This window comes from Lissotriton vulgaris, chromosome 11 (genome assembly GCF_964263255.1).
Source record: "Lissotriton vulgaris chromosome 11, aLisVul1.2, whole genome shotgun sequence".
Classification (NCBI taxonomy): Eukaryota; Metazoa; Chordata; class Amphibia; order Caudata; family Salamandridae; genus Lissotriton; species Lissotriton vulgaris.
Window position 1 is genome coordinate 214,171,402 of NC_141699.1, and position 15,149 is coordinate 214,186,550.

The following is a 15,149-nucleotide window of genomic DNA, read 5'->3' on the forward strand; positions in this document are numbered from 1 at the left end:
ATAACAAGATTTAAAGGCATCTTTATTGCTCATTCCCTTTGTGAGCAATAAAAATGCCTTTAAATCGGGTTATCTGGTCACTTTTGCTCCTTTTTCAAAGTCAGGGGACAAAACTTAGTTTGTCTTCCTACTCGCCAGAAAGCTCTTCCTCATCAATTCTCCCTCGCAAATGCGAGTGGGCGAGAGGATTTGTCGAGCCCTGCCTTGGTCTCACCGAAGCCGTCTGGACGATCGTCACCGAGCCGCTGCCTGCACCGCATTGAGAGGACACCGCACCCAACACCGCTTCCATTTTGCTACGCAACCGCGACTGTTGCCACGACCGGCATGCACCAATGTGCCTGCAGCACCGAGAAAGGTACTGTTACCGAGTTGGCCACGCATTCGCCAACCCGTACATACGCCGTCGGCTGGAACTTTAGATTCTGTTGTAATCAGCATCGCGGTATCCCCGGACAGAGCTACCTACTCATACGTACTGTGTTTTTCAAGTATTCTTGCAAAGTATACATTTTTAAGTACTGAATTGTGGATTTTTATCGTTTTGGTCTTGTTTTAAGTATATACAATATTGGATTTTTTCTGAAACTGGTGTAGTGTCCGTTTATAGTGTTTTCACTGTATTACTGTTGGTTATGTGCAAATGCTTTGCACACTGCCTCTGAAATAAGCCTGACTGCTCATGCCAAGCTACCAAAGGGGGGTGGGCAGGAGTTATTTAGGAGTGTAACTCCCTTATCCTGACTAGGAAAAAGGGTCCTTACTTGACAGAGGTGCAAAACCTTGCCAGCTAGAGATCCCTATTTCTAACATTTGGTGTACACAGCTAAGAAGATTCCAGCAAGTTCATGTTTTTGTGAAGCTTGTTGTTCCCTACCACAGCTCAGCTATTTTGTCCACTTTAGAGCTAACAGACCAGTGCCTTGCACTGCAAAATAATGCTGCTTTCTTAATTCATTTGTTATATGTGGAATTCCCGTATAATATGTTTATTATTGAAGACAGTGATAGAATCATCATACAAGATAACTGCATCTAAACTAAAGAATCAAAGCTTTATCCCCAGCATACTAGAATTAAAATTTCTTTCTCTCATCTTTCAGCTGACCGAAACGTTTTAGAATCCTTACTGGGAACTGTGGAACATCAGTTTGGTGCCCAGGTGGTGAGTGAAAACTCACTATGTTATTGCTTTTTACATTTTACATGCTGTGTTTATAAATTAAGAAATATTGCGTTTGTCAGTGACGTTTTTGTGTAGTTTGGTGGGTAGGAAAATTGTTGCTCTTTACCCTAACAACCACAATCAGTTCGCTTTTTATTTATTTTTATGTGTATTCATAAAGCACCATCCTCACAAACAGAAGCAGTGATTTGCATTACTGTATTACAACTGTTAACATGCAGGAACAGAAGAATAAACTGGTCAAAGAGAGTTTAGCATGGGAGTGACTTGGGAAAGGAGAGATTGTACAGACATTGGTTGGAGAAGAAAGAAGGAGTTTTTAAGATCTTTGAAAATGGCAAAGTGGGACAGGCACAACAGACCTCTTCAGCAATGCATCCTATATTGTGGGAGCGATGAGGAAGGATGTCTGCTTTATTTTGTTTGGCTCGTTATAAGACTGTCCAAACAGATCCACTGTTTCCTGGCTGTGCTCTAACATCTGCTGATTGAATACTGTTCATGCTGGTTAAAGGGGCTTCTTATGCTTCAAAGGTGATCAGTTCAGCTTTTCACTGTCTTTGAAACATACCATCATTGCCCCTCCCTTTAAAAAACAAACGCTGATCTAAATATCGTGGTTATTGGACCATAACTAACCTTCAGCTTCCCAACAGGATGATGGAAAGGGATGGGGGCAAGACCACATCAATAGCTCATGAGACAAGACCGTATGTCTGTATTCTTTGCAGCTAGAGGGAATGTAAACCTCCTGGCTGACATGAGGAAATTACCACCGTTTGAGCCTGATTAAGGGCAGCAAGGCTGCCTTTTTTCCCTGTGCCTGTAACACTGTCAACCATAACACTGTACTGTAAAGGATCAAACACTGAGTGGGCATTTGCAGCAAGGCAGTTCACAGCAACCACAGCAAAACATCCACCTGAGGTAATTTGACTCAATTGTATGCCACATATTTTGTGGCATTCCTCATGTCTTCTTTTGATCATCTATGAATGGCCTGTGGCACAGTGATGATGTGACATACAAAACCATTCGCACTTGTATAACAGCTCACCAGACTCAACAACGTTACTTCATACTTGGACCATACGTTCCACTTTTTGAGTTGGAGGTTTTCAATATAGGATCTTCACTGATGGTCACTTGAATAATTCCCAACTGTATGCGTTGACCCCTGAATACCTTTCTACATAGTTTTTCTTTCATGGAAATAACATCACAAAATGTCTTAATTTGTGTATTTATGTATAGTTGTATATAGTGGAAGTTTATTAGAGGTGTCATTTTTCTATTGAATGCTCAAAATATTGCTTCAGATTGTCTATTTACAACTGATGTGCAAAAACGTTAAAACATAGTGTACATGAAGATAAAAATGGAGCCTGGTAGGCTTTTCTTAGCAATAGAGCAGAAAATACATTTCCCTTTAAGAACCTAAGAGCCTTCCTTCATCACAATGCTTTGTACTGGCAGTTGCCTCTCAGAGCCAGATAATTTTACTGGTTTGTTACAGAAGGATCTCTGAACACCTGTGAGGATTTGCACCTCTGAAAATCGTAATTTTTCCTGTCCGGAAACTATTTCTCTCTTTCGCTCAACGTTTATAATATCATCTTTTGAGGACATTTTTTTCACATCTCATACTGTTATTTTTAGCCAGTATGCTGTTCTCCAAGTGCCATTCATGTGGAAGATGGACTGTGTTGCCAACTTCCCTGCCTCTCATTCAGTCAAAGAATGTGGCATTTATTTAAAAGAAAAAGGTCTTAAGAGAACACTCGAGGAGAGGGGAAGGCACCAGGATCAGGAAGATGATGTAGAACTTGAGGGCAGAAGAAGAGATAAATAAGAAGAAAGTGGTAGAAACATCATCCTGCAGGTTGGCCTCTTTAAGTGCCGGATTTAGAGTTTGGCAGCTAGGTTCTCCATCACAGATATGATTAATATCCCATCCACCTTGTTACAATTGCCATGGGATATAATGCACTTGTAATATGATGATGGGAGACCAGTCATATTTGTGATGGTGTTACCAGTCGGTCACACTTTGAGTCAAGCCCTAAGTTTGCCACTTTCTGAAAAAGATTCCTACACAGGGATATCTAAAGAAAAGAGATCAAGTGGCAGAGACGTGCATCAACAAGACTCTTAATTCATAGAATGTTGATGCGGAACGGATGATTCAACTGTTGACACATTCGTCATCGATGTCAAAGAAGTTTCAGATGACCTTATCACCATCTCCATTTGACGTCAAATGTCCGATTACTATCTCCATCTGTTCAATCTGGGCATTACTTATCAACATGCTTTTAAAAGGTTTTCGCCTATTCAGATGCTTACAGCCTTCTCCAAATGAAAGGTGAGGAGAAGAAATAGCTATCACTCCTCTTGGCCGCTCTAGAATGGTTACTATACCAATTCTTGCTCCACTTTCATATAATCTGCTGAGACCGATCACATTGTTTGAGGATCCAGTCCAGCACCTCTAACACCTCTGAATGTTTCACCACCAAGAAAAGCCTCCAAAGTGACGTTCATGTCTCCACTAAGAAAATAGAACCACATCACGTTCTTCATATAGTCCAATATCACTACTTGATTCTCCATCCAGAGTCTCTCTAGTAAATGATGTTTTAACAGTCCCTTGCTAGAGGAGCAGCGAAGCTTAATATCTCCCTAGAAACACCCCAGCCAGCAATATCCTTTTTACTGGAGACCCTACAGCCAAGGCAGCACACACACCTATTTTACGTCTCCCCCTTGGTCTGCCTAATATTCCAGAAGAGAACTTTACAACAGCACTGACAGTTAAGGCTGTGACACTTCACCTTTTAAATAAATACAAACCTTTCCAGCAAAACACAGAATTCCTTAGGGCTGATCGTATGGCAAATTCAGTCATAGTTACTGCAGTCAGGCGATCGCATGCATCTTCATCAAAGTGAGCTGTTCCACCAAAAAGAAAGAGAGAGAGCAAGAGGTTGAATGTGACAGAATGGAAAATGTGTAGCACAGCTTCTACACACTTGGCATTCCAGTGCTAGAGAACTCTGGGGCATGTATCATAGATTGATATGGGATGACATTCAATCTTTTCTCAGACATGCCAAAACATTGGCTGCAGCATTTTATGGAGATGTTAAAGGAAGGATCTCTGGTTTCCAACCAGCTAAGCAGAGCAGCAGGAGACTCAGCTGAGCTTGCTGCAGCCAGCTGCTGCCATCGAAGTTTCTAGAGGAGAACATCATGGCTACGCCCGTCATCCTTAACGCCTGATGCACAGATGAAAATAATGAAGTACTTTTTTTTCCTGGTTTAACATCTTTGGACAACATATTGAAGAAAAGTTGTTTTGAATGAATCGGAAATCCAAAACGCAGTTACACTGGAGGAACAAAAGAAGTTTAGACAACAGTTCAGGCCCAACGAGAGACAGTACTTTAATTAGAGGGTTCAATCCCTGAGATAGTCATATCAGCCTGAACAACACCAGACACCATATCATAAGCAGCAATTTCACAAACTGTATCAGAAATCAAAGATCACTCCCACAAAAAGACCACACAGTCTGGAAAAAGTAATTCCTCTCCAAACACATGATAATGACCTAACACCCCTACAGTTACCCATTTTTGTAGGGGGAGCCATGGTATCTAACCTGGAAGAACACCCCTTACAGGTACCAATTCTTGTAGAGGGTACCATGGTATCTTACCTGGGAGAGTGTAAACTATTTACCACTGACATATGAGTACTGAACATCACTCAACAAGGATACCTTTTTAATTTCAGGGCAGTTCCACTGTCCTTCCCAAAGCATCAGCTGTTTCTACTGAAAGACGAAACTGGTCTTCTTTTATGAAAGCGAAAAATAGAAATAGTTCTATTAGACCAGCAGATGGAGGGAGTTTACTCCAGGTAATTTTTCTAGTCCTAAAGAAAAGCCAAAACAATATTGACCCATATTAGATCTGTGTTTTTTCTTCGCAAGTTTATCACCGAAGAGATATGCAGGATGCTGGCTTTGCATAAACTCACATAAGGGAAAACGATTGGCAATGTGCCATTGAACTTCACTGTACTTACTTTCAACTCCTATAGCACATCATAATAAGACATTTTTAAGATTTCTAGCGGTAGACGAGCTATGTCAATGCACCATGCTACCTTATTGCTGCTTTTTGGCCTAAAATAGGACCCACAAACCTTTTCAAAGTGCATGGCAGTAGTTGTACACCATCTAACAAAGAAGGTGATATTGTTTATCCCTACCTCAACGACTGACTAATAAAAGCGGATTCTGAGCCAAAAGCATCACAGAGTTCAGAACACTGCTAGGATACTGCCCAAGCTATGATATCAAATCAACATGCACAAATCGGTACAGACACAGTAACATTTCTTGTAATACTAAGGGCAAAGGTTCAATAAAAGTGTGTATCCTTCAGAGGAGAAAGTATTATCCATTCAAAGACAATGCATGAAGCTGGGAGTTACCAACAATCTAACAACTCGCAAAGTTGCCTCACTCCTAGGATCTATGGCATCCTGCATATACATAGTTCTAAACACATGAGCGTTCATGTGACCTCTCTAGCAGTGCCTGTAAGACCACTGGCCTAAAGAAAGAGGTGATTGGGACGATACCCTTAGTCTCACAATGTTGGCAATAGACTTACTGTCGCAGTAGTGTAACTGTCAAAATCTGTTAATAGGAGTCTAATTAAATAAACAGGCTCCAGTGCAAGCCATATTCACAGATGTGTTGCTATCAGGGTTTTGAGTCCATATGTGGAGTGGTGTGGCTCACTGGTTAGAGGCGGCAGACCCGGAAGCAGAGAACGGCCCGGGACCAGGGTTCAATTCCCGACGCGGCAGGGTCGTGGACCAGGGTCAGCGGACTCGATAATTCTCGCCTCGGTGCCTACTCTAACCAGGGATCACAATCGGCAACTCTGGGCATTAGCTTGCCTCATCTCTACAACGACCCCACACATTCGCCGGGGATGCCTGGTTTTACCTTGGAGATACCCAGTAGGAACCATCTCACAGGGATAGCCAGGACGGATTCTCCAGCGGTCTACAGCGCCACGACGCCTCAGGGCATCAGTGCGCTTTACAAGACACATGCATATTAAACATCTGACAATACGAGGATTCTGGATAAACAGATAGAATAATTATCACATCAATCTTCTGGAACTCCAAATTGTACATTTTGTACTCAAGGTTTTTCTCCCTACTCTGGCTACAAGGGACATCATGATTTAGACAGACAATACCACCACCATGTGCTATGCCAACAAAGAGGAACAAGGTCAAGATATTTAACTCTGCAAGCAGAAGTGCTATGGTATTTGTCCCTGGCCAGAAGGATCACTCTGACTGTGATTCAAGGCCCAGGAGATTCAGAACCAAGAAGCGGATTACCTCAGGTGCCACAAGGAGAACCACAAATAGTTACTGAATGATAAAGTTGTAGAAGACATTTTAAGGAATGAGGTACTCCATTCTTAGACATTTTCACCATGGCACAAAAAAAAAATGCAGGGACTTGTCCTGAACAGCAGAGCTGCGCTCAATGGACTCACAAGACATTAGGAGAGTCTTATGGTTTTACTCAGTCAAAATCAAGGATATTAGGAAAACAAAACCATTCTTCCTTTCTATGGTCACATTAGACAAAGGCTCGCTACTTCCAAGCAATCTATTACCAGATGGAAAGTAGCGTGAATTTCTTTATCAACTGTTTAGCCGACCTATCACTAGAAGACTCAAGGCCCATTCTACATACGGGAAAGCAACAACCACAGCTTGTGTCCATATTACCCTGTTTATGACATTTGTAAGCCTGCAACATGGAAATTAGTACTTACTTTCAGAAGACATTACTGTCTAAATATGATATTCTCTGTTACTCCCTTTGCCATTTCCCCTTACTATGACCTTCCCTTCCAAAATGTGAAGCGTTCTGATACCCTTCGGGGTCATGTTCGCGCTATACAGTAAATAAATAATAAAAATAAATAATCTGAATGAGATACTCAAACTGAACCTAATGTTGGAAAAGGAATGCCCAGAAATCTTATTAAGAAACTTCCTTGCCTTAAAGCAATACTTAATTGGAGCCGCTAGTTGCCGGTGGGGGACAGTGGTACTCATTTTTGGGGCACTTATTTGTCCTCATTGGACATTTTCCGAGATGATTAGAGTGACATAACATGCAAGTGGGACAGGAGGAGAAGATTAAGACCAAAAAACATCAAAAAGAGAGAAAGAAGAAACCTGCATGAGTGAGGTAATGTGGCATGGCATTGGATTAAAGAGGCCTGGGGTGGATTCAAGACTACACAGCCTTGGTATTCGCAAATGCTGAAATATAATAGTGCTGGCTACAGGCTTCTAAGCAGAGCTTTGGGCACTGGCACTCAGTATTTAAAAACAATTAGGCACTGTCTGTACAGGACATTTTTAAAACATTTATTTCCCTTCTTGTCCAACACCACATTGGGTACTATTGGATAGGTTGCTATTCTTAAGTTCTGTTCTAGCATGACTATCGAGGAAGATTTACAATACAAAAGAAAAGATTATTTACTTCTAGACCTGGATATGCATTGTAAGAATCTTCAGTGAAGTCCTAAACGAAACAGCCACCCCTCCAGCTAATTACCTTCGGGGTTTGTAAGTGAAAATTCTCACACAGTTTCACCTACCCTGCCTAATTGCACTTCAATCTCTTGTTGCTTGAATATGAATTTACCTTGAGAAAATGTAAGACAAGAGGCGTTTTGGCAAAACAGAAACAGTTGATTTAATTAAACACAGTGTCTGGAAGAGCAGGCAACAGAGTCGGTGTCAGAAGACTGTCTGAAAGTACATTGGTTTTGGCTGTCATTTTATACATTTCACAAAGTGTCATAAAGCAATTTGTACATTGTTTTTAGAATAGGAATCTGGGCCTAGTCACAGTGCCATAAATCTAGTCATTTGATGAGAAGTGCATGTGGGTCTTGACCTTGCTTGGACACAATGCGGGGCCAGTGTGCATGCTATGTTTTGATTGGCTGAGTGTTCCTAACTTAGTGTGGTTTCTGAAGTTATGGTGTTTTGGGAGCGCACGTCTCTCCAGCCAAAAGTGTTTTAATTATGCCAATCTCCTAAGAACATTGTGGTGTCGCTGCCTATCTGTGGGATCGATCTGAGTTTTCCTGTTCGTGTGTTTGTTTTAGGGTTACAAGTCACCCCACCTGTGAGCTATCAATCAGTTGCTTTGGGCCTAGGTCGCAGGGCCTGCCTGATGATTTACTTCTGTTGAGGGGGAGGTCATATTGGGTGATTTTAACTGTGATGAGAGTTAGTTATTGTTAGTACATATATCGTGACGTGCATTAATATCGTATTTTACAATATTAACACTCTCTCAGTAAAGATTATTTTCCTCTCTCTGGCGCACCAAAAGGTAATCTTTAGTACTTTCCGAAACTATTCTGTAAATGAATAAACAAACTGATGTTGCTAGTAAAGATAGATTGGGACTAGTCCGGGATGAAGTCACCAGTAACCAAGAGGTTTTCAAAGGCATTCATTGTCTTCATCACGAACATCTTCTGCACCCAACAAAAATATGAATATTTGTATTAATAATCCCCTCCATTTTTTGCTCTATGGCTCAACTCGCTGCCAAGTCCTGGACCAGCCTCCCCCATTTCCTCCAGACCTCTTCCTCTCTCTGAGTTCAGGAAGGGAGTCAAGACCTGAAAGTTCAACTGATCCACTCTCAGCAGCAGCTCCTGATATCCTCGCGAGTTATTAGCAGCACTTTACAAATCCTGTTGGATTGATTTACTGGTATTGCTGGTTTTTGAACTTTTCACACTATGGAACTGCTGTCCAGACCCCAGTACAAGTGCTGTGGCCCCTATACAGGATAAACTTGTCTACCCTAATTGACGTATTTAACTTTAGAGTAAGTCCATCGTATATGATGCAGAAAAATACACCAATTGCACGGAAAGTTACATGTCACCCGTGGACTGCAGCTCTTATTATGCCATCCACTAGAAGGAACCATTGTTTCGGGCCTTCCTGTTTACCTTCCTATGTATCATGTAGGTATCTGATTTCTAAATTACTTTATTAGATACAGCTTCAGGCGTTGCAAGCTGTAGGATTTTGAGCTACATTAAAAAAAAATCAAACCTTGGTTCAAAGGTAAAAATCCTAGCCTGGTGAAGGGACAAAAAGTATCTGCCTGATTTGAGGCCTTGGTTGGTCGCCAAATTTAAATGTCTCCTGTTCTGAGCATTTCCAGCAAATTCCACCAGCTTCAGTGGGAGGTCTTCCAGCGGCTATCTGGCTTTCAACGTGCTTTAGCTGGTACAATCTGCAGGCTTTCGATGTCCGTTTCAGAGAAAACAAAAGGTCCAATCATTTACCTGATTAAACCCATTTGTTGTATCAGGCCTGGTCTCCAGGTGGTCAGTCTGAATTATTTTTTTGTCAAATCTGTTTTATTTCCATTTTGGTGTTATTGGGTACATATTGCATCAGAAGCATCATCAAATCAAGCCTAGTAACATAGGCGCATCAGGCGTATAAATATGAGCACATCAACATGGCGTGCAACATTTACGGCATTCAAACTGTGTAACTAATACTACATGCAATAATTGCCCCAAATTTTCGGAACTCTGATGCTTCTGCCCGGGTACAAGCTCTGGGGTTGTTCATAAGAACCAGCACTCTGGACTAACTCCCATCCAGACAGTTCAGGGTGGGCCCTCCGGTTTGGACTTACAAACAGATGATGGAGAACAAAAAGGGAAAACCTGCAGCAGCAAAACCACATTCATACTTCAACACTCATCCTACCCCCCTCCGAGCCCCCCCCTGTACCCCTACTCCCACCCCTGATCCCCCCCACTCCCACTCCCACCCCTGCCCCCACTCCCCTCCCCTGGCCACAACTGCATTTGCTCGGTTGCCTTTGCGTCCGGTGACAACAGGGACCAAACATAAATGACCATCACAGCAGGAGAACAGCCTGTGGAATGCTCCCATCCTCATGCATGACCCTGGATTCCTCCACGCCACCCGTGTCACCTTCCCCGTCTAATTGCAGCAGCGTAGTAAGCATTAGCTCCCAGCGGTCCGCTATGGGTTCCTTCCGGAGCCCCAACGTTTCCTCCCTGCGGATGGCCGTCCACTCTGCCATGGCCCACGCCTGGAAGGAGGAAGTCCACGCCTGCACGCATGGCGGGTCCCGCGCCGTTCATCTCCTCGTGAGGGGGCGCTTCGCCACTACCAGCCCCAGGTCCAGGAAGTGGGACGTCACCTTGTCCTTAGGGGGGTCTCTTAAAATGATGTAAAATGTACTCGGGCCAGTCAAAGGGTATAGTGCGGCCTGTGCATCTCCTTAACAGCTCACTAATTGCAGCCCAGTAAACGCCTATCCCTCGACAGCTCCACAGCACGTGCAAGAATCCCGCCCCCAACTCCTTGCATCTAGGGCAGAACGCATCAGTGTGGCAGAAATATATGTTGATCAGCTCAGGCGTGAGGTAGGCTCTGTGAATAATGAAGAGTTGAATCTGGCGGAATCGCATGTTCCTAGGGATGCGCACCAGACTTTTAAGGACCTTTTCCCATCTGGCGGCCAGGTTTGCTATCAGTGAGCGGTGCATTAAAAACCCCCCAGGGGGAGCCGCTGCTCCGCTACCAAAGTCTCGTACGCCACTAGTACCCTATCCCTATAGAGATCGCCCAATGTCTGGATGTCAGCCTCCCGCCACTCCGTGAGCATGGAGGATGTGAGCACCACCTCGCCGCCCGGTGAACCTCCCAACGGTATAGCCGGCGTGTAGGGGATCATACTGAGTGTGAGGTGCAAGGCCCTGCGGTAGCACTTATATGCCACTGCCAGCATGAGCGGGGCAGGGCGCTCAATCGCTGCTATCGGGTGGAACAGCTTAGTAATACGTTCAAGGGAGTATGATGGCGCTACCGTGGCAGTATCCTTCCTGCCTCCGTCCGCCAACCAGCGGGCGACCCACTGTAGCTGCGCAGCTAGATAGTAGTGCTCAAAACAGGGGGCAGCCAGTTCCCCCCCCTGTCTGTCGGCAAGAATAGTTTCGCCAGTGCCAGCCTGTGCCTAGAGGCTCCCCAGATAAAGTCCTACAGTATCTTATTGAGCATGGAGAAGAAGGAAGCCGGTATGAACAGAGGCAGGTTGGCGAAGTAGAACAGGAGGCGGGGGAGCATGACCATTTTAGCAAGAGCCACCCTGCCCCTGATTGTCAGTGGGAGCGTGGTCCAAAAGCGGATCTGGATCTGAGCGCTGCAACCGCCCTCCCAAGGTTCCTGTCAAATAGATCAGCCGGGCGACGGTATATCTGGATCCCCAGATACCGAAAGGTGTCTGTTTTCCACTGGACTGGCGTGCCCTCAAGATGGTATCCCTTGATGGCAGACTCTTCCCTAAACGCGTAGAGACAGGATTTGCCCTCATTTACCCGAAAACCCCAAACATCCGCGAACGTATGCAGCAGCAGCGGGGCCAGCTGTTCCGGTATGCACTCCACATCCCTCACAAACACCAAGAGATCGTCCACATAGAGTGATACCTGATGGACTGCGTCTCCCATCGGAATACCATCCCCAAGAGTCTGCCGTATGGCCACAGCCAGGGGCTCGATAGCCAGCAACGGGGACAGAGGACATCCCTGCCGGGTTCCCCGACTCACTGCCACTGCTTTGGAGATTTAAGGACCCAAGCGCACTCGAACGACGGAGTTCTTGTATAAGAGATCAACCATTTGCCGGAATCCCATGTCAAACCCATAACGCGCCAACACTGCCGACAAGTAACCCCACTCCAGGCTATCAAACGCCTTCTCCAGGTCCAATATCAGGCACCCTGCCCTAAGCCACTCCCGTGAGGCCTCAGCTGCCACTCTGAAGTCCCTCCTAAGATTCAAGGACGTGGACCTCGCTGGCCCAAATCAGTTCTGGTCGGCGTGTATTAAATGAGGGACAACCGTTCCGCAAGTATCTTAGCGAAGACTTTATAGACCACGTTGAGCATCGCCAGCAGCCTGTAGGAGCCTAGAGCTGTAGGGTCCCTGTCTGGTTTAGGCATGGACACCAGGAACGCCTCCCCCATGGAGGGGGGGAAACGAACCTTCCTCTATCGCTGTAATGTACAGTCTGTGAAGTAGTGGAACCAGGGCTTCCCGATATGCTTTATAGTATTCGGCAGGCAGGCCATCAGGCCCCGGAGTCTTTCTTGACGCCATAGACCGAATCGCCTCACCAACCTGTTCCAGGGTGAGTGGTGCACTGAGTGCATCGCCCTGCTCCTCAGAAGCCACGGGCAAGAGGACTGAGTCCAGGAAGCCCTCCAAAGCATATCTAGGGCCAGTGCCCCAAGCCCTGTACAGCTGCGCGTAGTGGTCTGTCAAGGCACAGTGAATTTCCCGCTCGTGTACACCGTCTCTCTCCGTGCCGTCCGAAGAGCTCCTAACTGAGCCCCACGCTCCTCACGCTGTACCAGCCAGGCCAATAGCCGCCCGCTCTATCCGCTCCAGCGTGGGTTCTGGCCGTGTGCGCTGCATAATTATGACATCTTAACCGCTCCAGAAGCACCACATGTCTGGCACGAAGGTCTCCTAGCCTACCCAAATGCACACCCGCACCCTCGCCCTCCTGCTCATATTGTAGAAGCTCAGCTTCCAGGCGCGCCAAGGAGGAGGAAAGCACCTTGCGTATATTCCACGTGGCCCCATTGCAGTCCCCCCGGTTAGCCACCTTATGGGCGTTCCACTCCACATATTATTGCTCGCAGTTCCTTCATTGGCATCGAAGTAGGCGAGGATGGCCGTGCCCAGTGAAGTGCGGAACTCCGCATCCTCCAGCGCAGCAGGCTGTAGCCTCCACATAGGTACAGGTGGGCAGTCAGCCTCCCAGCTAACCTGGAGCCACAGGGGGTTACGATCGGAGTGTGTTCTACCCAAATATTCAGATTTTGCAATGAGGGGGAGCAGGGACCGGGTGCCCATCATCCTATCTAGCCGGACATGAAGATCATGGACTTCTGAATAATAGGAATAAACCTTATCTGATGGGTGCTGTATACGCCATAGGTCGTGTATCTCCCAGTGAGACAGCTAATTCTGGAACGCTTGCGCATTGGATGCTACCGCTGCAGCACGGATAGGGGGAAAGGACCCGTCTAGGTGTACGTCCAGCACCATATTGAAATCCCCGCCAAGCAGCCAAGGTAGGCCAGCATACGGATGGAGGACCGGAGTCAGCTGCACCAGGAAGGAGGGTTGGTCTGCGTTTGGGGCATAAAGTGAACCCATGAGGACCTCCTGACCGTTCAGCTTCCCCCGCACTAGGTAATACCTGCCCGCCGGATGCACCCTTGTTTCTTTGCAAATGAAGGGGACGCCCGCCTGTACCCAGATCAGGGTTCCACAAGCATGTGCAGAGAATATTGTACCATAGACTTGCCCCCTCCAGCGCCTACGGAGTTTATCCAGTTCCACCTGGGCATGTGGGTCTCCTGCAGGAGGGCAATCCCAACCGTGTGCCGCTGCAGGTAGGTGAAGATAGAGTAGCGCTTCGATGGTGTGTGCATACCACGTATGTTCCAAGTCACTACATTGGTGTCGCCAGCACGGGCAGGGGGTCTGCCCGGGGAGGGGTCCCAAGGCACCATTCGGGGGGGGGGGGATATCAGTGTGCCGCATCTGAAACATAACAATAACCATAAACAGTGCAACAAGTGGGGCGAATCCCCAACGGGGCATGCGTCCAAACCTTAAAATAAACCACCAGTGTTGAAGGGTCAGTCCAGCGTGGGAGCTAGTGGAGTGCGTGTAACGTCCGTAACTAAACTGCATTGCACCCTCATCTTAAGCCTCCCATGTGTCCCAGAGCTGTGTAGTGGAGCACAGGCTGGACTATCATGCAGATTCGGTGTGGACCATAACCACTGGAGCCCGCGAGTGCAGCATCTTCGCAACGCATCCCCCCCTTTGGCCAGCAAGACGAGGCACAGCAGTTCACAAGCACTACATCAGATAACAACCACAGCACATAGCGCATAACACATTTCAAAATCGTGCACGCAAGCCTGCCAGAGAGGGGTAAAGAACTGAGTACTTAACGGCAAAAGCCTTGAGGGGGTGTCATACTGCACCAGTCGGTCACATGAGCTGATCAGCCGTTTGAGGCGTCACTTCTGGCATGTTGAGGTCCTCGGAAAACACAGTGGATGGGGACGAGGAGCCACTTGTCCCCGGGTCGCTGTGTGCCTGGGCTTCCATCCGGGCAGTATTGTTCACTGCACCGAGGGTCGCCACAGCTTCAAGAGCCTCCTGCCTTTTCATTCTCATCTTCTCTGGGCTGGGTGCAACTGGCCCAAGACCTGTGCCTCGGCGAGCCCCCCTTCGCCTGCGTTTCTGCACCCTCCTCCCCTGCCAGCCGCCGTCTTCCGTGCTCGTGGGCCTTGTTCCGTACCACTGCCCCGTCTCCTCCAGCCAGTCCCAGACATCCGATGGGGCATCGAAAAAGTGGGTAGCCTCCTTTGAGATGATGCAGAGGCGAGAGGGGAACAGGAGGGAGTACGCTAGCCCTAGCTCCCGCAGTTGCCTTTTCACCGCTAAGTAGGTGCTCCTTCATCCCTGGACCGCTGCTTTATAGTCCGGGAAGAACATCACTCAACTATTCCCCACCATGAGGTCGCTCAAGTTCCTGGTTTCACGGAGCACCACGTCTCGGTAGCTAAGTACTTTGAAGAGGAATGGGCGAGGCCAGGGCCTCTGCGCTGGCACTCTGTGCGACCGTTCCTCCGCAAAATGCGGGGATAGCGCCCCTGGGGCAGGGGCTCACGCAACCAGTTCTTAATGTACTGCTCCGGGTTTTTGCCTTCCTCTCCCTCCGGAAGGCC

The 15,149-nt window shown here is 46.8% G+C and overlaps 1 protein-coding gene across 1 annotated transcript in view; it reads left to right on the forward strand.

The window, feature by feature from the left end:
- The window catches only part of ANKRD13A (ankyrin repeat domain 13A), a 464,307-nt gene that overhangs the window by 188,168 nt on the left and 260,990 nt on the right, over positions 1–15,149 (forward strand). The window contains exon 9 of the mRNA XM_086943131.1: positions 1,104–1,165. Within this exon, the coding sequence (XP_086799257.1) occupies positions 1,104–1,165 (62 nt within the window). The remainder of the gene's footprint in view (positions 1–1,103; positions 1,166–15,149) is intronic.